The 18694-nt window shown below is 35.0% G+C and overlaps 2 protein-coding genes across 2 annotated transcripts in view; both read left to right on the plus strand.

The window, feature by feature from the left end:
* The window catches only part of LOC105624221 (serum response factor), a 19774-nt gene extending 9758 nt beyond the window's left edge, over positions 1 to 10016 (plus strand). Inside the window, exons 3-5 of the mRNA XM_012205580.1 lie at positions 1789 to 1903; positions 7429 to 7557; positions 9811 to 10016. Coding sequence (XP_012060970.1) covers positions 1789 to 1903; positions 7429 to 7557; positions 9811 to 10016 — 450 coding nt within the window. The remainder of the gene's footprint in view (positions 1 to 1788; positions 1904 to 7428; positions 7558 to 9810) is intronic.
* Positions 10017 to 15827: 5811 nt separating this feature from the next.
* LOC105624209 (protein UBASH3A homolog) lies at positions 15828 to 18213 on the plus strand. The gene is made up of 4 exons (XM_012205569.1): positions 15828 to 15934; positions 16312 to 16549; positions 16650 to 17351; positions 17422 to 18213. Exons 1-4 carry the CDS (start codon positions 15828 to 15830, stop codon positions 18211 to 18213), a joined length of 1839 nt encoding a protein of 612 aa, XP_012060959.1.
* The last annotated feature ends 481 nt before the right edge of the window (positions 18214 to 18694 follow it).

Consider the following 18694-nt stretch of genomic DNA (forward strand, 5'->3'; position numbering starts at 1 on the left):
GGGAGAGAAAGAGAGAGGAATAGAACGGGCCTCGCGAGATGCTTCTGTGAGGGAGAAACTGAAAAAGAGAAAGAGAGAAAGAGAGAGAAGGAACGAGAGACCGCGCACTCACGCACGTACGCACGCACGAAAGGTGGAAGCGGAGTTCCATATACGGTCACCTTTGTCAAAGCCCGGTTGTCGCCATATACAGGCAATGTTCGCGATGGCAGACACTTATATAGAGCCCGAGTTAAGAGTCAGGAATGTTGCTTTTTGTCGCGCCTTCTCTACACATACACGCGCACCCTTCTGCCTGTTCCGCGGTAAATGGCGGGGTAGGAAAAGCGGTGTGAGAAACACACGGCGCGTAGACGGAAGCGAGAGAACGAGCGGCCGTGCTCGTCGCCGCGACTTTTCGAGCTTTCCAATTGGTACCGCACTTTCTCGACTTCCCGCGTACGGACGATTCGACGAGAGATTCGCACACGCATTCCAGCCAACAACGCTGGATAGGTGATCGGAGCAAATTGCAAGACGAAAAACGTGTATTCTTCTTCAACTCGAGCCGTGAGATCTTTAACAATAGAGTTTACAATAATATAACTGGGAAAATTAAATTTTTGGTAATTCTGTATATATTTAACGATGTATGTGATTGAAAATGTTACTGGAAATGAAGAGTCTAAAGATTTTGAATTTTTTATGATGAAGAGATTCTTTTGACCTTTGCTGTAAAAGAAGAATCGGTCGGTTGTAATAAATTTATTATACATATTACTCAACATAATATAGTAGAACTGTAATGTAAGTAATAAAGTATGTCGTTAGGATTTCTTTCATATTTACATCAATTATAATTATAATAATATCAGCTTTCACGACAAAAATAAATAAATTATAGTAGTCAACGTTTAACCGGCAGATGAAACAAATGGAAGTCCGAAATCTTAGTATAATATATTACTCGAAGCAATAAAAAACATGAGATAAAGCTGGAGCACAACTTCGCATAACGCATAATGCATACAATATAAGAGAATTGATCAATCAGAGTCTTCCCTTTCCATTAAATGAAAAATTCTGATTGGTTGATTTTCTTATGGGCTTTCTACAATTACAGTAGAATGTGAAAAAAATTATTGACTGGTCAACTTCTTACGGCTTAAGACTCAAAGCTTATGTAATGGTTTATTATAGAAAACCCAAAAGACTATAATTGGTTGATTCTCTTATATATTATGCGTTATACCAAGATTTATGCTATCCGGTCTGTACACGTATTACACTCTTCCGGTTGTCGATGCCGCGTGAGCAAACTCTGCGAAAACGCGCCGGGGCGGAAAAGTCTCGCGCAAGAAGCTCTTCGAGGGAGAATCCCCGTTGCGAGCGAATCCGCGAAGAGGATACCTCTTTTCCGCGGGCGCATCGCGCGCACTCGCGCGAGTGGAGTCCGCGAGAGATGGCCATATAAGGAGCGCGAACAAGATGCTCGCGCATCTCTCTCTCCGCTAGGTAGGTAGGTAGGTAGATAGGTAGGTAGGTTGGTAGGTAGGTAGGTAGGTAGGTAGGTAGGTAGGTACACACGTTTATTGTATGTACGTACTTATGTATCATTCGGTAGTGTATCTACGTTTCTCTGCTTGCGTCGCTGTTGTCGTTCAGACTGAGAATGATCCTCTTTGCGAGAGAATGCGTACCCCCGCGTTATCCAATCGCTCCGATCCCACCCTCGCCTTGCATCGCTGACGACGAATCGCATTCGAGACGGATACTCGATAATATCGCTCTTCTCTTTCTTGGTTTCAGGAGGAAGGCGCGTCGCCCAGATCCGACGTCTGCGCCAACGAGAGCGACGGTGAGAGCAGCGATGGTGACTCTCCCGTCGTCCCTAAGGACCCTCTCAAGATTACCAATCACTCGGGTGAGTCTCGCCATAGGATCGCGAGGATCGCTGGGGAACGGCTGTGCTTGGATTAGAATTCGTGAAGCCTGACTTCTCTCGTCCTCCCCTATGAACCCTGGTACGCGTGGAATATACTGTATGCTTTCTAAGATATTAGGGACGGTATTTATAATCTGTTATTATTTCAAAACTCTCTTAAATAATGTCTTAAGACGTTAATACGGTCCTCTGACCGATATTCATAATCAATTCCTTATTCAAGATCGTCTAAGTTCTGTCTTAAAGTGTCACGAATCAATCAGAGAGCTGTATTAGGAGCTCCGCACAATAAAAGGAACTGGGAACAGAGAATAAGAATTTCAACCTATCAGAAACTGTGTATTCCATAATACATGATTTCTGATAAGTTGAAATTCTTATTTTTTGTTCTCTATTTCCTGTTCCTTTTATTGTGCGGAGCTCCTTAGTGTCTTAAGACATTACTTAAGATGGTCTTGAAATAAGAACCGAATTATGAATACTAACTTCTGATTGATTTCTTAAGACTTCTTAAGACTATATTTAAGATGGTCTTGAATAAGATCTGACTATGAGTACAGGTTTGAGATACGACTTATACACACACACACACACACACACACGCGCGCGCGCGCGCGCGCACACACACACACACACACACACACACACACACACACATATAGAGCATTTGTCGTGTACGAGAGCGAGAATTTCTTTTTAATTGTTTTGTCCGAGCTATTCGAACAGGATCTATTCATCCAAAAGAGAGATATTCGGGATTTAGGAAGTTGAAGTCTCGATGGAGATAAATGGATGTCCACAGTCTTTCCAATAGGAAAATGTTTATGAAAGTATGCGATAAAGTTGTGTATAAAATTTAGAAATATTGATCTTTTAAATAAAATATTAATATATAGAATCATAAAATTTTAAGTAAAGAATTAAACGTTTTCAGAAATAATTATAAAATATTTATATTTAAAATCTGATTTGTCCGTTTTTACACAAATATTATTTAGAAATTTTATCCTTCCAAAACTACTGCATTATACGAAATCATCTTCGCACAATTTTTGTTAATTCATAATGCTGATTTAATTTCAGTTTCTTTTCAACTGTACGTTCAACTTACATTGAAGTTATGAAAAATTATAAATTTTTTTTCCAATCTTCCAAGTCAAGCATTGCAAATGATACATACATGACTTCTATTGCGATATATTTGTTCAAAAATAGTAGGAACTTATCACGTCCTTAGAAATTATGTATTATAAACATGCGGAAAGGAAACGTAAATTAAGAATAGCATATTCGTGTGTTTGATTTGATCTCATTAATTCATGCATTTCCTTGAGTCAACAAGGTTTGCAAATTTCCATAAGAGAAACGGAATATTTTTGAATATCGGTCGCGTTATTACAGAGTAAACCATATCCTTCGTCACTACACGGGCACTATTAGCACGGGCATTATTAGCGTTTGCGCAAGGTTCACTTGGATTAAGTTCTGCGGTTACGTCGATTTTCTGTCATTCATGGCCGCGATTATTCATGATACCTTTCGCTGTTCCACATGGAAAGATAGGCCTCCCACGCAATAGATTTTTTTAGAATTCTCATGCAAACGTGTGTTTTACAAATTATTGGAAATTACTAGATGTATGTAAACAGCTACGTATCTTACTGGAGGGTAAACCCTTTTTATAGAATGATAGATTATTACTGATCTTTCCTCTTTGCTAAAAGTAGAAATCGTTTTTGTTTCGAATTATCAAGTTAAAAACGATCCGAGATTGTCGAATTGCGAAATCAACGTGTCGAGGCAACAGCCGTCCTCCTCCGCGCCGTCTGTATGCTAATCGCGTAGTAGTCTAATTGTCGTCGATACCATTCGCGTCGCGCTTGACCTCATCACACATTGATAACGAACAGCTGGTCGGATGGAGGTAAGCATCGTAAAGTAAGTGCGAGCGGGCGGGGTGAACATTCGCGTACAGTGCACGCATCGGTGCGGACAGAGAGGAGGAGGAGGAGAAGAGGAGACGGAGAAAGAGGGAACGAAGCGTGAGAAAAGGTGGGAGGGAGGTGATGGTGGTGGTGGTGGTGGTGGTGGAGGAGGAGGAGGAGGAGGAACGGGACGGGGGAGGGAGAGAGGACGTTTAAAATGCGAAAGGCGTGCGAGCGATGACGGGGTTATCCGTGTAGGGAGTACGCAAGCAGTCGCGCGCGGCACGGCGATGACCAAACTTAGACGGCAACCGTGCTGCCTAACTGGGAAGTAGGATCCGGTCGAAAGCCGCTTCGTCCGCGTCGCACCGCTAAGAGCGCGCGCGCGCTCGCGCGGATGCAGGTGTACACATAAATATCGATGCTAATGCGTCGCGTGGATGCCATTCTACTGCGCTACTTAAGGACGTTTTCCGAAAAAATTCATTTTCTTTAGATTTTTCGGAAACTTACAGAATAAGCTTGTTTTAAAGTCCTGAATATATGTGCTTTAAAACTCAATATCCGGAACGGGATTAAAAATCGAAATATTCTACTTCAAAGTTGAAGCGTTTAAAAAATATATATATATATATATAATATACATATATATAATATACATATATACACATATATAATATGTATACATATAGTATATGTATATACATATATATCAGGGTTGCGTAGTTAAAAAAAAAGGTTAAAAATTAATAACTTTTAACTTAACTTGGTTAATTTTAAATGCATTAAATTTTAACTTAACTAAATTACTTTTAAACGTTAACTTTTTAACTTTTTTTTTAAGTTAAAAAATTTTTTATCTCTTTTAAATAGAAAAATAATAACATATAATAAGACTAAGAGCGTATATTCGTAATCTGTTCATATTTTAAGACCATCTTAAGTAATTTCCTAAGATGCTAATACAGCTTTCTCTGATTGGTTTATGCGGTTATGCCTTATGCCTTAATCTGGATCTACAATAGGTGTTTTAAGTCTTTAGTCATAAGAAATTGACCAATTACAGTCAAATATTCTTCTCGCATTCGCATTGTAATTAATCAATTTCTTAAGACTTATTAAAAAGTAATTACTGATCTTATATCTTCTCTATATTGGCTGTTTTTTTAAAGTTATATAACTTATGTAGTTATATCGTTATGTGTTATATCATATATGAATAAAAAATTAAAAATTTAATTTACTTAATAATCTATATTGTAGTTATTTCATTTTAAGAAAAATTAGGACATTATGATCTAAAAAATAATTTTTTTCAAAATTAATTTTTTTTAACTTAAATTAATTCTATATTGACTTAATTTACGTTAAGTTAATTTTTTATGCCTTCAATTTTTAACTTAACTTTATTAATTTTGTAAAACCATTAACTTTAACTTTATTCAGTTAAAAAAAACATTAACTTACCCTGATATATATACATAGGATCCCTATCTAAAGCTTATTCGAAAGTCGTCTTTTTATTTATTGTAAAAAAGTTTTTTAAAACAATAAAATTTTTTGAAACAATGAGGTATAAAATTTGATATCACAAGGAATTAATAATATGAAATTTGTCTTAATATGGCTATTCGTTTTTAAGAAATCATTAAGCAAAGTAAATAACACAGTAAGCAAAGTCGCTATTTTTTCGACCAGCGGCAGTAGCGAAGAGACGGAAGGCATTTTATATTGTACAAAAGAAATTGTATAAACACATTAACACTTATGGAATATCTTATAGTATATAAAAGTGAAATAAATTTTCATAAAAATTTTCATAATGATGAGCACTAATGTACTCATTAGGTTGAGCCTAACTGCAGTCGGAGAACGTCCTTAACCGATCGCCGCGATTACGCTTTTTTTTTGTTTTTCCCTCCTTGCGACTTGGCCGACCGCGGCCGTCGCTCCCGTCGTTTTCTCCGTCGCCATGCGAATTTGACGATAGCCGATCCGATGACTTATTATGTCCCTATATGAGAAGGCGAATGCATAATTTATCTTTGTATAATAAAGGCGTGTGCGAGAGTTTCATCGTTATCGGATAAATGAATGGATGTGTATCGCGCAAGTCCGCCTTTAATTAGACATGTTTGTTCGGTTGAGATGTGTAGAAAATACATGCAAGAGTTTTTTTTTATCGTGTAAATATATATCTATATAAGATTGTTCTCAGTAAGGAAGACTAACAAACGCTTTTCGCATTGAGTATTAATATAATAGTTTTGTAAAAACATTAATAGAGATTCGTGATTAAGTAAGAAAAATTCAGAGGGTTATGCTAAACAAGTATTCTTACAATAGTATTACTTATTTTCAAGTATTGCGTCAAGTTTTATTTGTGTCTTGATTGATAAACTATTGAATATCAAACATGAAGTAATATAATTAGATGCTATTTATAGATTCGAAATAGTTATTACTTTCAAAGTTTTTCAACCGATATGCAGCGATATATTGATATACCATGAAAATTTTAGAGAAAATAAAAAGAAGAAAAAAAAATTAGAAGTGTATATCATAAAAAAACGAGAGAAGCGCGAAGTAAAGATATTTTAAAAATTGTGAAAATTACTAAATTACTAAATTATATTATATTTACTTTTATTTTAATCAAAACAATATTATTGTCTTAATAAAATCCATTAAAATGATAAAATAAAGGCTTTAGAACTTTACTTTTTATTTCTGAATGTCGTATTGATGGTGTCTGATAAAAAATTATATTAAGCACTGAAGCATACATGTGCACTTAATGACGTATATATTTTAACAAATTTGGCTTATTTATGTGCAAATTAAAAAATGTTGAAAAACGTTGTTTTCAATTTGCGATATAAATATCATTATTAACAACTTTCGATCATGTTTCACGAATATTCGAGCACATCAAGTTGAAAAGAATGCCAATGTTATTCCTGGTAAATGATAACCTAATTCGTGCGTAATTCTTCTTTAATTTTTTTTTAATTATTCCTTTTTGATTTCTTTTGCTCTCAATTTATATATCTTGAAAATTTATCGTACATGGCTATACAAGAGGCACGCATATGAAATGTAATAATTCATAGGAGATATAGGTGAATCAGAGCGCAGATTTGTATTTGGGTGGTCCGGTTTGAAGCCTCGACTCGGCTCCTAAGTTTTTCTCAACGATATACATCTGTATCGAGGGAGAGAAAACAAGTTTAACTTTAACGTCGAACGGTGCATTTCACAATTTCGATACAAATAAGGGATATACACGAAGCCTCTCTCTATATTTTACGTCATTCGATATCTCGCCATTCTCGGATACGTGTCGATGTTGATTCTTCGCGTTCAGAAAAACGGAGTTATCTTGTAACTCAAGAATACCGAGGGGGAGGGGAGGCATGCAGAGTACATAAAATATTTAAAATATGTTCAAACCGCGTGCGGGACTTTAACGTCACAAGTGTACGCTTGCAATTGCGTACCTCGGTGCGTTTCCTCGCGAGAAATATTACTCGGCGGCTTACAACCACTCACACGCTCAATTCCTCTTTGATTTCCTAGGAAATGTGCCTTCGTTCTCTGCAGGGATTATGTACCAGGTGCCTCAGAGTGTCATTTATTCGCCCAGTCCAGGGGTCTTGCTCGGCATAGGACAAAACGGGCAACCGGTGCAAATATCTCAAGACGGAGGTAGGTTTCTTTCCTCCGCCGCGTTGCGGAGAAACGCGAGTCACGGCGAGTTTGTTTTACGCAATATATGTCGCACGGTACGCATTTAACGCATTACGAAATGCCCTTACGCGAGACGAGAGCACTCGGGCAGAGGATTTGATTCACGAGGAATCAATTTTACGAATTGTTGTTGAGGCTAAGAACCTTTGGAAATCGCTCGCTCGCATTTTCCGCCTCATCTGAATCATCGGCGATAACATTGGATGACAATTGCGTATCGGATGCGAGATTATGACTAATAAATTTATGTAACATAAGTCGCTCGTTGCTGCCGATTGTGTGAAGATTAATGTATAACGCGTTTCGTACGACGTTTATCTTCGGAACGATGTAGGAATAATAAAGAGGAGGAAATGCATGAGAGATGAATACAACGGTAAATGACGAATCGTGGAATACTGTTAAGCATTCGACTTATTTGTGAAAGATTAATTTTATCTTTTTTGTGTACTTTCGATTTTGCGATATAATATAATAAATAATTAAATATTAAAAAAAAATGTACATTTGACTTTTCCGCGCAAAGATAATATAAGGCTAGTATTCATAGTTAGTTCTTATTTTAAAACCGTCTAAAGTAATGTTTTAATATGTTAATACGATTCTTCGGTTGTTTGTCACATCTTAAGACTGTATTTTTTAAATATCTGACTTGAATGAATATTGGATCTATAAAAACACCATCTACACTGAGAAAGATTGAAAATCTAGTTGAAAATGGACAAATCAGAAGATTCTGATTATATCGATTAGACTTTTAAATAAGATAGTCAGATGTCTAATTATGGTGACCGAAATTTTGTTCGTTCATTTTCAACCAGAAATTTTTTTTAGTGTATTATTTCTAATTTGATTATTAACTATTATTTGCCATTCTTGGATCCATTTTATCATCTAATTTATAATTCAACGTCAGGTTAATGTATTGACTGTTATTGGATCAATATTGTAGCCAATGATGATTTAATAGATAAAACCTTATATTATTTATGCACATAGAAGTTTCAATTTCCGAGTTTATTACTAATGTACATAAAAGCTGTAGAGGAAAGGCCACTATTATGAGATACCGAGTTCATTTTAGATAAATGCTGAAATTCTATGGGCAGAATTTGAAAAAAATAATAGATCATTTTGAAAGGAAAAATAATAGGTCATTTTAATAAGCTTTAAGATAACATTATATAAAATTTAATTCAAATTCCATTTTTTTTTTAAATTAAAGAAATGTAAAAAGTGAGCAAATCGCAAAATCAAAAATTATGCTCCTGATATGAGATGTTCCGAGAAATCGATAGTAAAACGCAAAATATATCAGTATTGTATTTAAAAAACTTTATTTCATGTTTCTAAAATGCAAACAAACACATCTAGCGTGCGTGAAAAATGAGCATGCGATAGATTATATCCAAAACTCATCTTCAGATAGTTGGAATCAAGCATCGCAGAAATAGGTCCTCGACATTCATTTCCGATTGTCTTTTTATTATTGTACAATAACATTTACTCTTTAGCAACGATTTTCACTATAACATAGGTGTGTGGATTACGTCATATTAGAAATAGCCTGGGTATCTCATATTACGATTTTCACGCCTTATGGTTTTACGATCATCTAACTTCTACAGTTAAACAATTCAACATATCCCGTATTTTTCTATTAGTATGATCTTACTCTATCACTACATGAAGAATTTATTGTCAAATCTTTATTTATTAAATAACAAACAAGATTTAAAGGATCATCTCAATAAAATTTGAAGACGTCGAAATTCTAAAATCTTTTTTTACAATGACTACAGGCATGATCTAATAATGAATTTTCTACTAAATAGTTTTCAATCCAAGAGCAATAAATTCATGATGAAATCAATAGCATTTATTAGTTTAGCAGAAACGCCACTATCTGATATTAGGCGCCTATCTCATAATAGGGGGTTTTCCGCTAATAAAATTAAAGTAACTAAAGAAAAGTCTGTCAGAATATAAATAGCATCATCAGTTTTTTTTATCATTTCGATTTTATGAAGATTCGCGAGTAGAACGAGTGGATTTTGTAAAAACATGATGTTCGTAGATAGGTTCGAAAGTGGAAAAAGCGGATTAGATCGCAAAGAAGGTAGAATCGAGCAGGAAATGTAGCATTTTTTTTTTCTCTTCACAATGGTGCGTCTCATTTAATTTTGCCTTGTGATTTTCTTATAGGTACAGTAGCACCGGTAGCGAACTCATCGCAATCGAACCAGCCGTTCATCACAATACCGCTGAACGTCGCGATGAACGCGGGATTGTCCTTACCGGTGACCTCCAGGATGTCATCCAGGTCACCCACGACGACGACTTCGACGACAACGGCGGTAACGGCGATGTCCGGCTGCAGCGACTTGCCTTCCGACCTGAGCAAAGATCGGGAATGACGCAGGAATTTTCCGACAAGCGGAGTCTCCGACGACGACAAAAGTAGCAGTTAAGCCTCTGCTTTCTCGCTAGTAACAAGCGGAAATTCGTCGTGCGAACTTGTCAGGCGAATCGCGGAAACGGATTTTTATGCCCGCGCGGATATCACCGGTCTTGTGATATTTCCACATCCGGGATAACATCGGAGCGAGTGATCCAAGTTTTCAAATGGATTACGAGCGACTATGACTCCATCGCTATGTGGGATTCTTCGCCTCCCTTTGTGCTCTCATTCTCGGGGACAGATGTTTGTGAACTTTTATACTAGGGAAACTAGGAGAAGAGAATTTGCTAGTATGATCACGTACTTTTCGGTTAATAGGGAATATCAATATGAAATTAAATTAATAATGGGACAAGAGCGGAGTTTCTAAAGATGAGAAGAATAATGAACTTATCCTAGAAAAGTATACATTTGCAGGTTCATTGCTGATTGTAGATTGTTGATCACAGATTTTATCTCAAAATATAAACTCATGATAAACTCGTTGAGTGATAAACTCGTCAATTATACTCGATATATTTCTAAACATTAATATTACTTTGAAACGTTTGCATAAGTAAGTCATAGAAAACAAAAAACAGCCGAGATTTTATCTTTTCTTATTATTTTAGATCTTATTATTTTGTAAATTTTTATACTTTTTCACTCAGAACACATATTATGAAATTATTCGAAATGAATTCCGATTGGAATTATTTCGTTTTTTCTAAAAGGTACAATAAAAACTTAGGGAATAATTGAATAGTTTTATAATATATATTCTGTATTTTTTACACAATATTTGATTTGTAGTACCTTTCTAAACACATTCTAAGTCTTGTTTAATTAATTATTTTTGATTGATTATTAAAAAATAAAATTAGAAATATCTGACATCCTTAAAATTTGCATAACATCACTTCAGTATTAGATGCTCGAATCGCATATATATCTGGCGAGTATCCAGATACGTGGCAAATGGACAGTCCGGTCAATACGCGTGTTCAAGTATTCGCGTCAATCGTTTTGTACCGCGGAATAGAACTTCTCAATCACATGTATACACATACACATGTATGTGTGAGGGTGTTATTGGTATCCGCCACCTTCACATAATATGCCTAATTTGAATCGCACTAAAATACTCGAATGACCGGAACAACGAATACACTATAGATGAACCTCAGTAGCGTATTCTGAGAATGCTCACTGCCAATTATGAGACTGACATCGCATACGAATGCAATACCTGTCCCGTTTAGATAGTCGCTTCGAGCGTTTTACTTTTGTATCAAACGATCACTTTACTTTTGTAGCGCAGTTTCGAATTATTTTTATTGACAGTTGAGTTGTTCGCTTCCGATATGTAATTATTATATCAAAAATAAATTATGGTGAATCATGTTACAACACTAAATTAAATTCTTATACCACATTTTTTTTTATTTAACTTCTCAATGTAAATGGAAACGAACGAGCGCGATGCTTCTTCGATATTTCATTTCGATGTCTCTATAAACTTCTGTATTTTAGAAGTAAATTCATTTTGTAATTATCGCGGCGTTGTTACTTATAAGTTCATAATTCTGAAAAACTAGAGAATGTTAATTATTATTTATCATTGCAAAACACGGAAAATCATACATTTCCAAATCGATCATATCTTGCAATGAGCAGAAGAAACCGATCGTGAAGAGCAGCAGTTCTTCTTTAATTTACAATCCTTGAATTATCGACTTGGACATCAGTTTCGCCCACGTATTGCGCATGCTGTTGATACGCATCAGTTCTTTTGCGCCTATTGAAGCATTAAAATCAAGTGTATATGTGGACCAAAATATATTTGAGTAAAAATAATAGTTTATGCTATAGAATTTCTTTTTTGTTTTAGATCCAATATATTTAAAATCTATTTTTATATAAGGAATTCTCCAATATTACACTGGATGTTTGAATATTATTGTTAAAGAAAGATCTTTTAATTGTCGAAAGAACTAGCCTAAAAATATCAGACGATTCTAAAACTTTTTACAATATTTCTGATAAAATTTTTCAAACAATTTGCATTCTCCGTTTACTCCGTTTACTATAAAAAAAAGTTCGATGCATCAAAAATAAAAGTTTTCCAGAACGAATGTGTATTTTTTCACATGAATATTCGTGTTATTATACTGCGAGTATAAGTTTTCTTATTGTCAGACATAAATGTTTCTCAGTCTGATGAACAAGTATTGCATCCATGTCACGATTTTTATGTAGAAACGATAAATTTCATCATTTGTATCGTGACATTTCGCTAATAGCGCAGGTGCGCGATGTGATCGCGGTAAAAAGGAGTACACGTTCGAGATAAAGCGGACAACATTTATGAAATAATGGACGACAACTTTCCCCCGAGTTTTTATCGGGCAACCGTTCGAACGACATCATCTTGCCGAAATGTATGTTGACGATATTATTGAGAGTATTACAGATCCGAGTATTTTGTCAATTAGTGCAAGTACTTATATGAAATAGCCCATTGTCTATTCATAAAATACTTGTGCGAATTACACCAATATGTTTTCATCGCTATTAAATTAGCCTAAGAATCGCGATGAAAGATATCTAAGAAAAATCATGAAATCGTAATAATGCTAATAATGTATTATTGCAATTTCACGATTTACATTCTACAAGAGCCTATTTATATTGTTTTAAGAAAATTCTTACAAAATTATATAAATTAATTTGTGTACGTACACAAGAACGAATTACCTAATTATGAGAAATGTATGTGAGTTTAACTTTTAACTTCACTCTAATTAATCATATATCGAATCATGAATATCATTTTTCGCTTAGTTTATCTTATAGACAATAAGCTTACGCATTCTTATGAAGTTATCATTATCGGTTTAGAAAAGAATGAGAGGGAGGTAGTTGAATCTCTCATACACACACTCTGTCTCTCTCTCTCTCTTTTTCTCTCTAAAGTATCTAGTTGAAGAAGTACGCTGTTAGAGTTGGATTCTGATATAATTCAATTTTTTCTAATGGAGCACAGATGCTAAGAGCAGAGAATGTGCAGTCTCCAATTTACAGATATGATAGTCTCACGATATAAGATCTTTTTATATCATGATTAATCCATTCTTACGCGTTTCAATTCAACAGATCTCAATTATGATTTTCATTTTGATGTTTTTACATGAAAAAATATATGCTCCTAGTTCATAGTATCGTATCTTCATATATTATTAGTTTAATTTTTATTTATAATCGATTAGAGTCCGCGACGATTCGAGCAGTTGTGCATAAATCAAACTGTTAATGACAAAATCATATCTTGATATAGTAACTTATTTAACATTTTATTTGTCGATGTAGATATAGAAGGACTTGTTTAATTACATATGATGGAAACTGTTTAATGGTTCTGTCACGATATATTAAGTGTATGAAGAATATAACGATAATTTCCGGCAAGCTACTAATGAAGTTCGATTTATCTTCGGCTCGAAAGCGAGTTTTTACGAAGACGGTCGTAAATGTAATAAGCGATATTCAAATCAATCGGGATCTTTTATGAAAGCGATTAATTCGATTTTCGAAGATGAAAAGTGACGTGCATGGTTTATTGTTATGAAAATTGCAACTTATGGATCAGCATAAATATAGCGCGATGAAAACTCGAGATAATAAACACGGATAAATATAGCACAAGAATTGTATGATGTAATATAAATCACATACGATGTTTAGAATGCTGTAAACGGCGATCGTTATATTGCAAATGATCCGAAGTTGCGACGCAACTCTTGATGAATTTGTAAATCATATGAATCTTGCAGGACAGGACGTTTGTTGCGACGTCATATATCTTAGAACGTGCAATATTGAGAACTTCCAAGTTGGAAGACAATTGTTATTGTTTTAGTAAAAGTAATCTAGCTCTCACTGTACGAATAGACACGTATAGTAGTGTGGATAAAACAAAACGAAGTATTTGCAACATGACATATTGTCGAGTTAAAAAGAATTAAATCTTTTTAAATGAAAAAAGAGAGATAGTTTAAATAATAATTATTATACAATATTATTATTATATTATTATCTTTTTTATTTAAATAATAGTAATGTAATAGTAATGTATGTTATTAATATAATATAATATCACATTAAAAATCTAAAATTATTGATAATAATTATCATTTACATTTATTTCTCTATTAATTCATTAACGATAAATTCTAAATTTTTCGAAAAAAAAGTACTTAAGTTACTCTTTACTCAAACAAAGCTAATAATGTAAGATAATGTGAAAAGTTCTTTTATTTTATTCATGTTACTCGCTTATTTATAATGGATATTTCGCGCCCTCAGTTTTACGTATGCGCTTTAGACGTATTGGAGTCTCTCTTGTTTTAATTATTAATACCGTAGGTTATAATTTGAAATTGCTTCATCTAATCGAAAACGCTTGCGTTAAAATGTTATAATTTTGTAATGGTGTAAGTTAAATTCTCACGATTTAGTCATTAATAAAAAATGGAGAGAAGGAGAGATAAGAGAATCACATATAAGAAATTCTTTGAGATGAGCGCAGAAAAAAATTTTGTTATAAATATCGTATCCAAATCAATTTATCTAGAACACCATAAAGGTACGAATTGCGAGCGAAGAATCCCATGAAAGACGAGCAATAACGTGTATATTACGTTTTACTTTACCTATTTTATATATAAATATTATATATATATATATAGATAGAGATATATATATTATATATATATGTATACACTATTAACTTTTTTATTACTTCTGTATTGAAATACTGCAGCGTGAAGAGTGTTTGTAACAGGATGCCGTAACGAATGCAAAACAAAAATATATAAAATCCACGTGTCATCGTTTTCTTTCTTTTTTTTTTTACACTAACTTTAGATAATAATCGCATCAATTGTGTGCTATTGTTAAAGTTGTTGCGAAGTACAGGATGAAGAAGAAGAAGGAATGAAATACAAGTTATGAGATTGAATATCTGAAATTTTAACTGATTGCTTTTACTGCTTTCCTAATATTTTTTTATATCAAAGAAGAAAAATTTTTTAAATTGAAAATAAAGCTTCAGCTATTTAAAAAATGTTTTTATATTGAAGGATAAGAAAAACACTTAAAATTGAAAGTAGAACTTCAATTAAAAAAATTACAGCATTCAACTTTATTAAACAAAAATTATATCGATTTAAAATAAATAATATTAATATTTAAACTCTGAAATCATCATTAATATTTATCTCGTTAAATTTTTTAAAAAGTCAAGCTCAGTAATATAAATATAAATTCATATTGTTGAACATTCCGTAGAACATGATCAATAAATTAAATTAATTTAATTGTTTTTATATAAAAATTATTTGGTAAAATTCAATTAATATTCAATTTCTAAAATCGTCTAATTATTGACATTGAATTTAATTTGAATCAAGTCTTTAAAGATCTTTGATCACGCGAATTATGATATCTTGCGTACAAAAACATTATATCGCTATCTGATATCTGATATCTGATATAATGTTCAGAGCAAACTAAAATATCATCAACTGTTTTCCACGATGAGTTACAATTGTTACATTCGAGAACAATCCCCAGATCGTATAACATTGCACTTCATTTTCATCACTGAACGTCCCGCCTCGATCGATGGTCGGGTATTTCAAAAATTGTTCTTCTCCTTTGCATTTGTATCTCATAAAGTCGCGTGGTGATTGGCCAGCCTGGGCGACGAACGCAGTAATGTGCCGTCATGGCGACGCTGCCGCCGCGGAAAAATCCAACTCCTACAAAAATTTCGAAGCAGCACTTGACGCCGTTGCAAACGCTTCTGCAGCTGGGCTTTCCGAAACACCGGGCGTATGTATGGCCCCGCGAACATAAGGAATCATGTTTACGGTGCCGTTCATATGGCACGTTGTCCCGCGTAAACACACGTCGCCTACTCACTGTAAACAAACAGCTGTCAAACGGCTTTGGGTATCTCTGTCTTGCGAGACTCATTCTTGATCGAATTAACTTTGTTCCCAGTTGTTGCTCAGACGAAACAGATTATTCCTGTCCTTTAAACAAGACGTATTTCTTTGCGTTATCCAAAGTTGCTACTGTTGCCGAAATATTGCTGGTAGTTCTGATACTGAAAGATGCATATTTGACACGTTTACTTATTATTAGGAAAATGTTAGGATAATTTATATTTATACTCAGCGTTGCTGATGAAAATTGTATATTCTCAGGGAAAAGGCGTTAGCTGCAACAGGACACCGTGGCATACAATTAGCATCAGATTGGTTGTTGGCTCATGTAAGAGATCCGACTCTGGACTCTGATACTCAACGGCAATATGTTTTATATGCTTGCCCTACCGGACCGTTAGCTGAACAACTCGAGCTGTTTTGGTCGGAGAGTAAAGACCTAGGATGGAATGGTGCTCACAACTTTATACCGCACATTACTCTTGTCTCCTTCTTTGATGTAAGATATTTTATGTGTATTTGACAATTTATTTGTCTTGGACATTTTAAAAATCTATGTTCAAATATGAAATTTGTTATTTTCAAAATATTTTTTGTAGGCTCCTGATGAGTTTACAAAAGAATTAGTACACACTCTTGAGAATGTGGTTCATCAGGATGGATTGCACGAACATATTGAGCTGGAGACATATGTATCACCTAACTTTATGGGCCTTTTTGTCAAAGACGTGAATGCGGAGTGGTTGAAGAATATTGCTCTTCGCTATGTCAATAAAATTGCTGCTTTAGGTATCACTGCCGAACCACAAGTAAAATCTCTGCATCTTACACTGGCTTACCAATTTCCCAGCAACTTGTTTCAACCTCTCCGCTCGATGGTCGAGAAACTAGGACCAACTGCATCGGCCAATTGGGAGCTCAGATTATATTCAAGAGATTCGAGATTACAGAATTCGCACGTGCATAAAGTGACACACGCCCATGTGCCACGAGAACACGATGAATTAGAGTTGAGAGTAGGTGATTACATATATGTTCCAGAAGGAGCGTGTAACGCATCCACGGACGGTTGGGTGGAAGGTGTCTCTTGGTTGACCGGTATATCAGGTCATTTGCCGTTGAATCATACCAAGAGGACTGCGGAATCGGACTCGTGGACGTTGCATGCCACTATGCCGATCACCGACAATAAATATGAAAGCGCGGAAGAGGAGGAGATACCAAAAGTCAGAAGACCGCCAGTTTTGTCTCCAAGTGATTCCATCGATACCCCTGATGGGATTCCCACTGCAGAGGAACCGGTAATTATTTCTAGAAAATATATCTTGCAGAAAATCATCGGCGAATTTATAATCTGTTGCTTTCGAATAGATGGCAGCGTCGGAAGCGCCGGAAACACCTTCTAGGGAGATCTTCATATGTCGACACGGCGAGAGGGTGGATTTTACCTTCGGCGCATGGATTCCGTATTGCTTTGAGTCGAATGGTTGTTATGTACGTCGTGACTTGAACATGCCCAAAGAAGTACCATCCAGGAATATCCAGGATTTCCAAAACGATAGCCCGCTGACGACTGTAGGTGAGATGCAGGCAATTTTGGTAGGCGAAGCCATGAAATCGTCTAGTATTAAGATAGACGTAGCCTTCACGTCGCCGTCGTTACGTTGCGTTCAAACGCTCGCCCATATCTTAAAAGGTTTAGAATCCGATATTCCAGTTAAAGTAGAACCAGGCTTGATAGAATGGTTAGCATGGTATCCAAATGGTATACCCGTTTGGATGACCTCCGAAGAGTTGGTAAAGGCGGGTTTTAATGTGGATACCGATTACGATCCGATTGTGAAAGCTAAAGAACTTCCACCAAAAGAGAATGCCGCGCAGTATTATGAACGCAGTTATGATCTGATCAAGAAGATTATAGAGAACACAGTTGGTAATATTTTGATAGTAGCACATGCCGCTTCTCTGGCTGCTTGCACCAGACAGTTGACCGGTGGTAGAATACCCCCGGCTGCTGAAGTCACTAGATTAGTTCAAAGAGTACCTTACTTGGCATGTTTGATGGCACGTCAAGATATTAATGGCTGGCAACTCCATCCTCCTCCTTTCCCACCGATCACTCATACCAGTAATAGCAGATTCGATTGGAAGGTTTTAATGTAATAATATATTGCACGAATTTTTGTTGAGGAAGACACTTTACAAAGCCTATATAAATATAAAAGACTGTTATAATACAATGAATTTTTATGCAGGGCTTTATCTAATGTCAATGACACTGAAATGTTCAACGAATTAAGAAAAAAAATTTTTCCAGGATATATCATTGGTGTATAATAATATTGATAAATACGATAAAAACTAGTCGATCGCGCACGCAGTTAAACATTTACTTCCTCGAATTATGATTAATACGGGTATTGAGGTATAGTTTATTCTTTAATTATGGATATAGAACAAATACTAGCCAATATGTTATTGGTATCGTGCTATACCAATTCGGTAAATATCTAATATATAAGCGATATACTAGTCTTGATTGGACGTATTTTCTTGCCGTGTCTTGGATGAAGCACTAAACAAAGAATTTAAAAAGAAGGTAGTATTTATATATATATATATATATATATATATATATATATAA

Source organism: Atta cephalotes (assembly GCF_000143395.1).
Source record: "Atta cephalotes unplaced genomic scaffold scaffold00074, whole genome shotgun sequence".
In the NCBI taxonomy this organism is placed as follows: domain Eukaryota; kingdom Metazoa; phylum Arthropoda; class Insecta; order Hymenoptera; family Formicidae; genus Atta; species Atta cephalotes.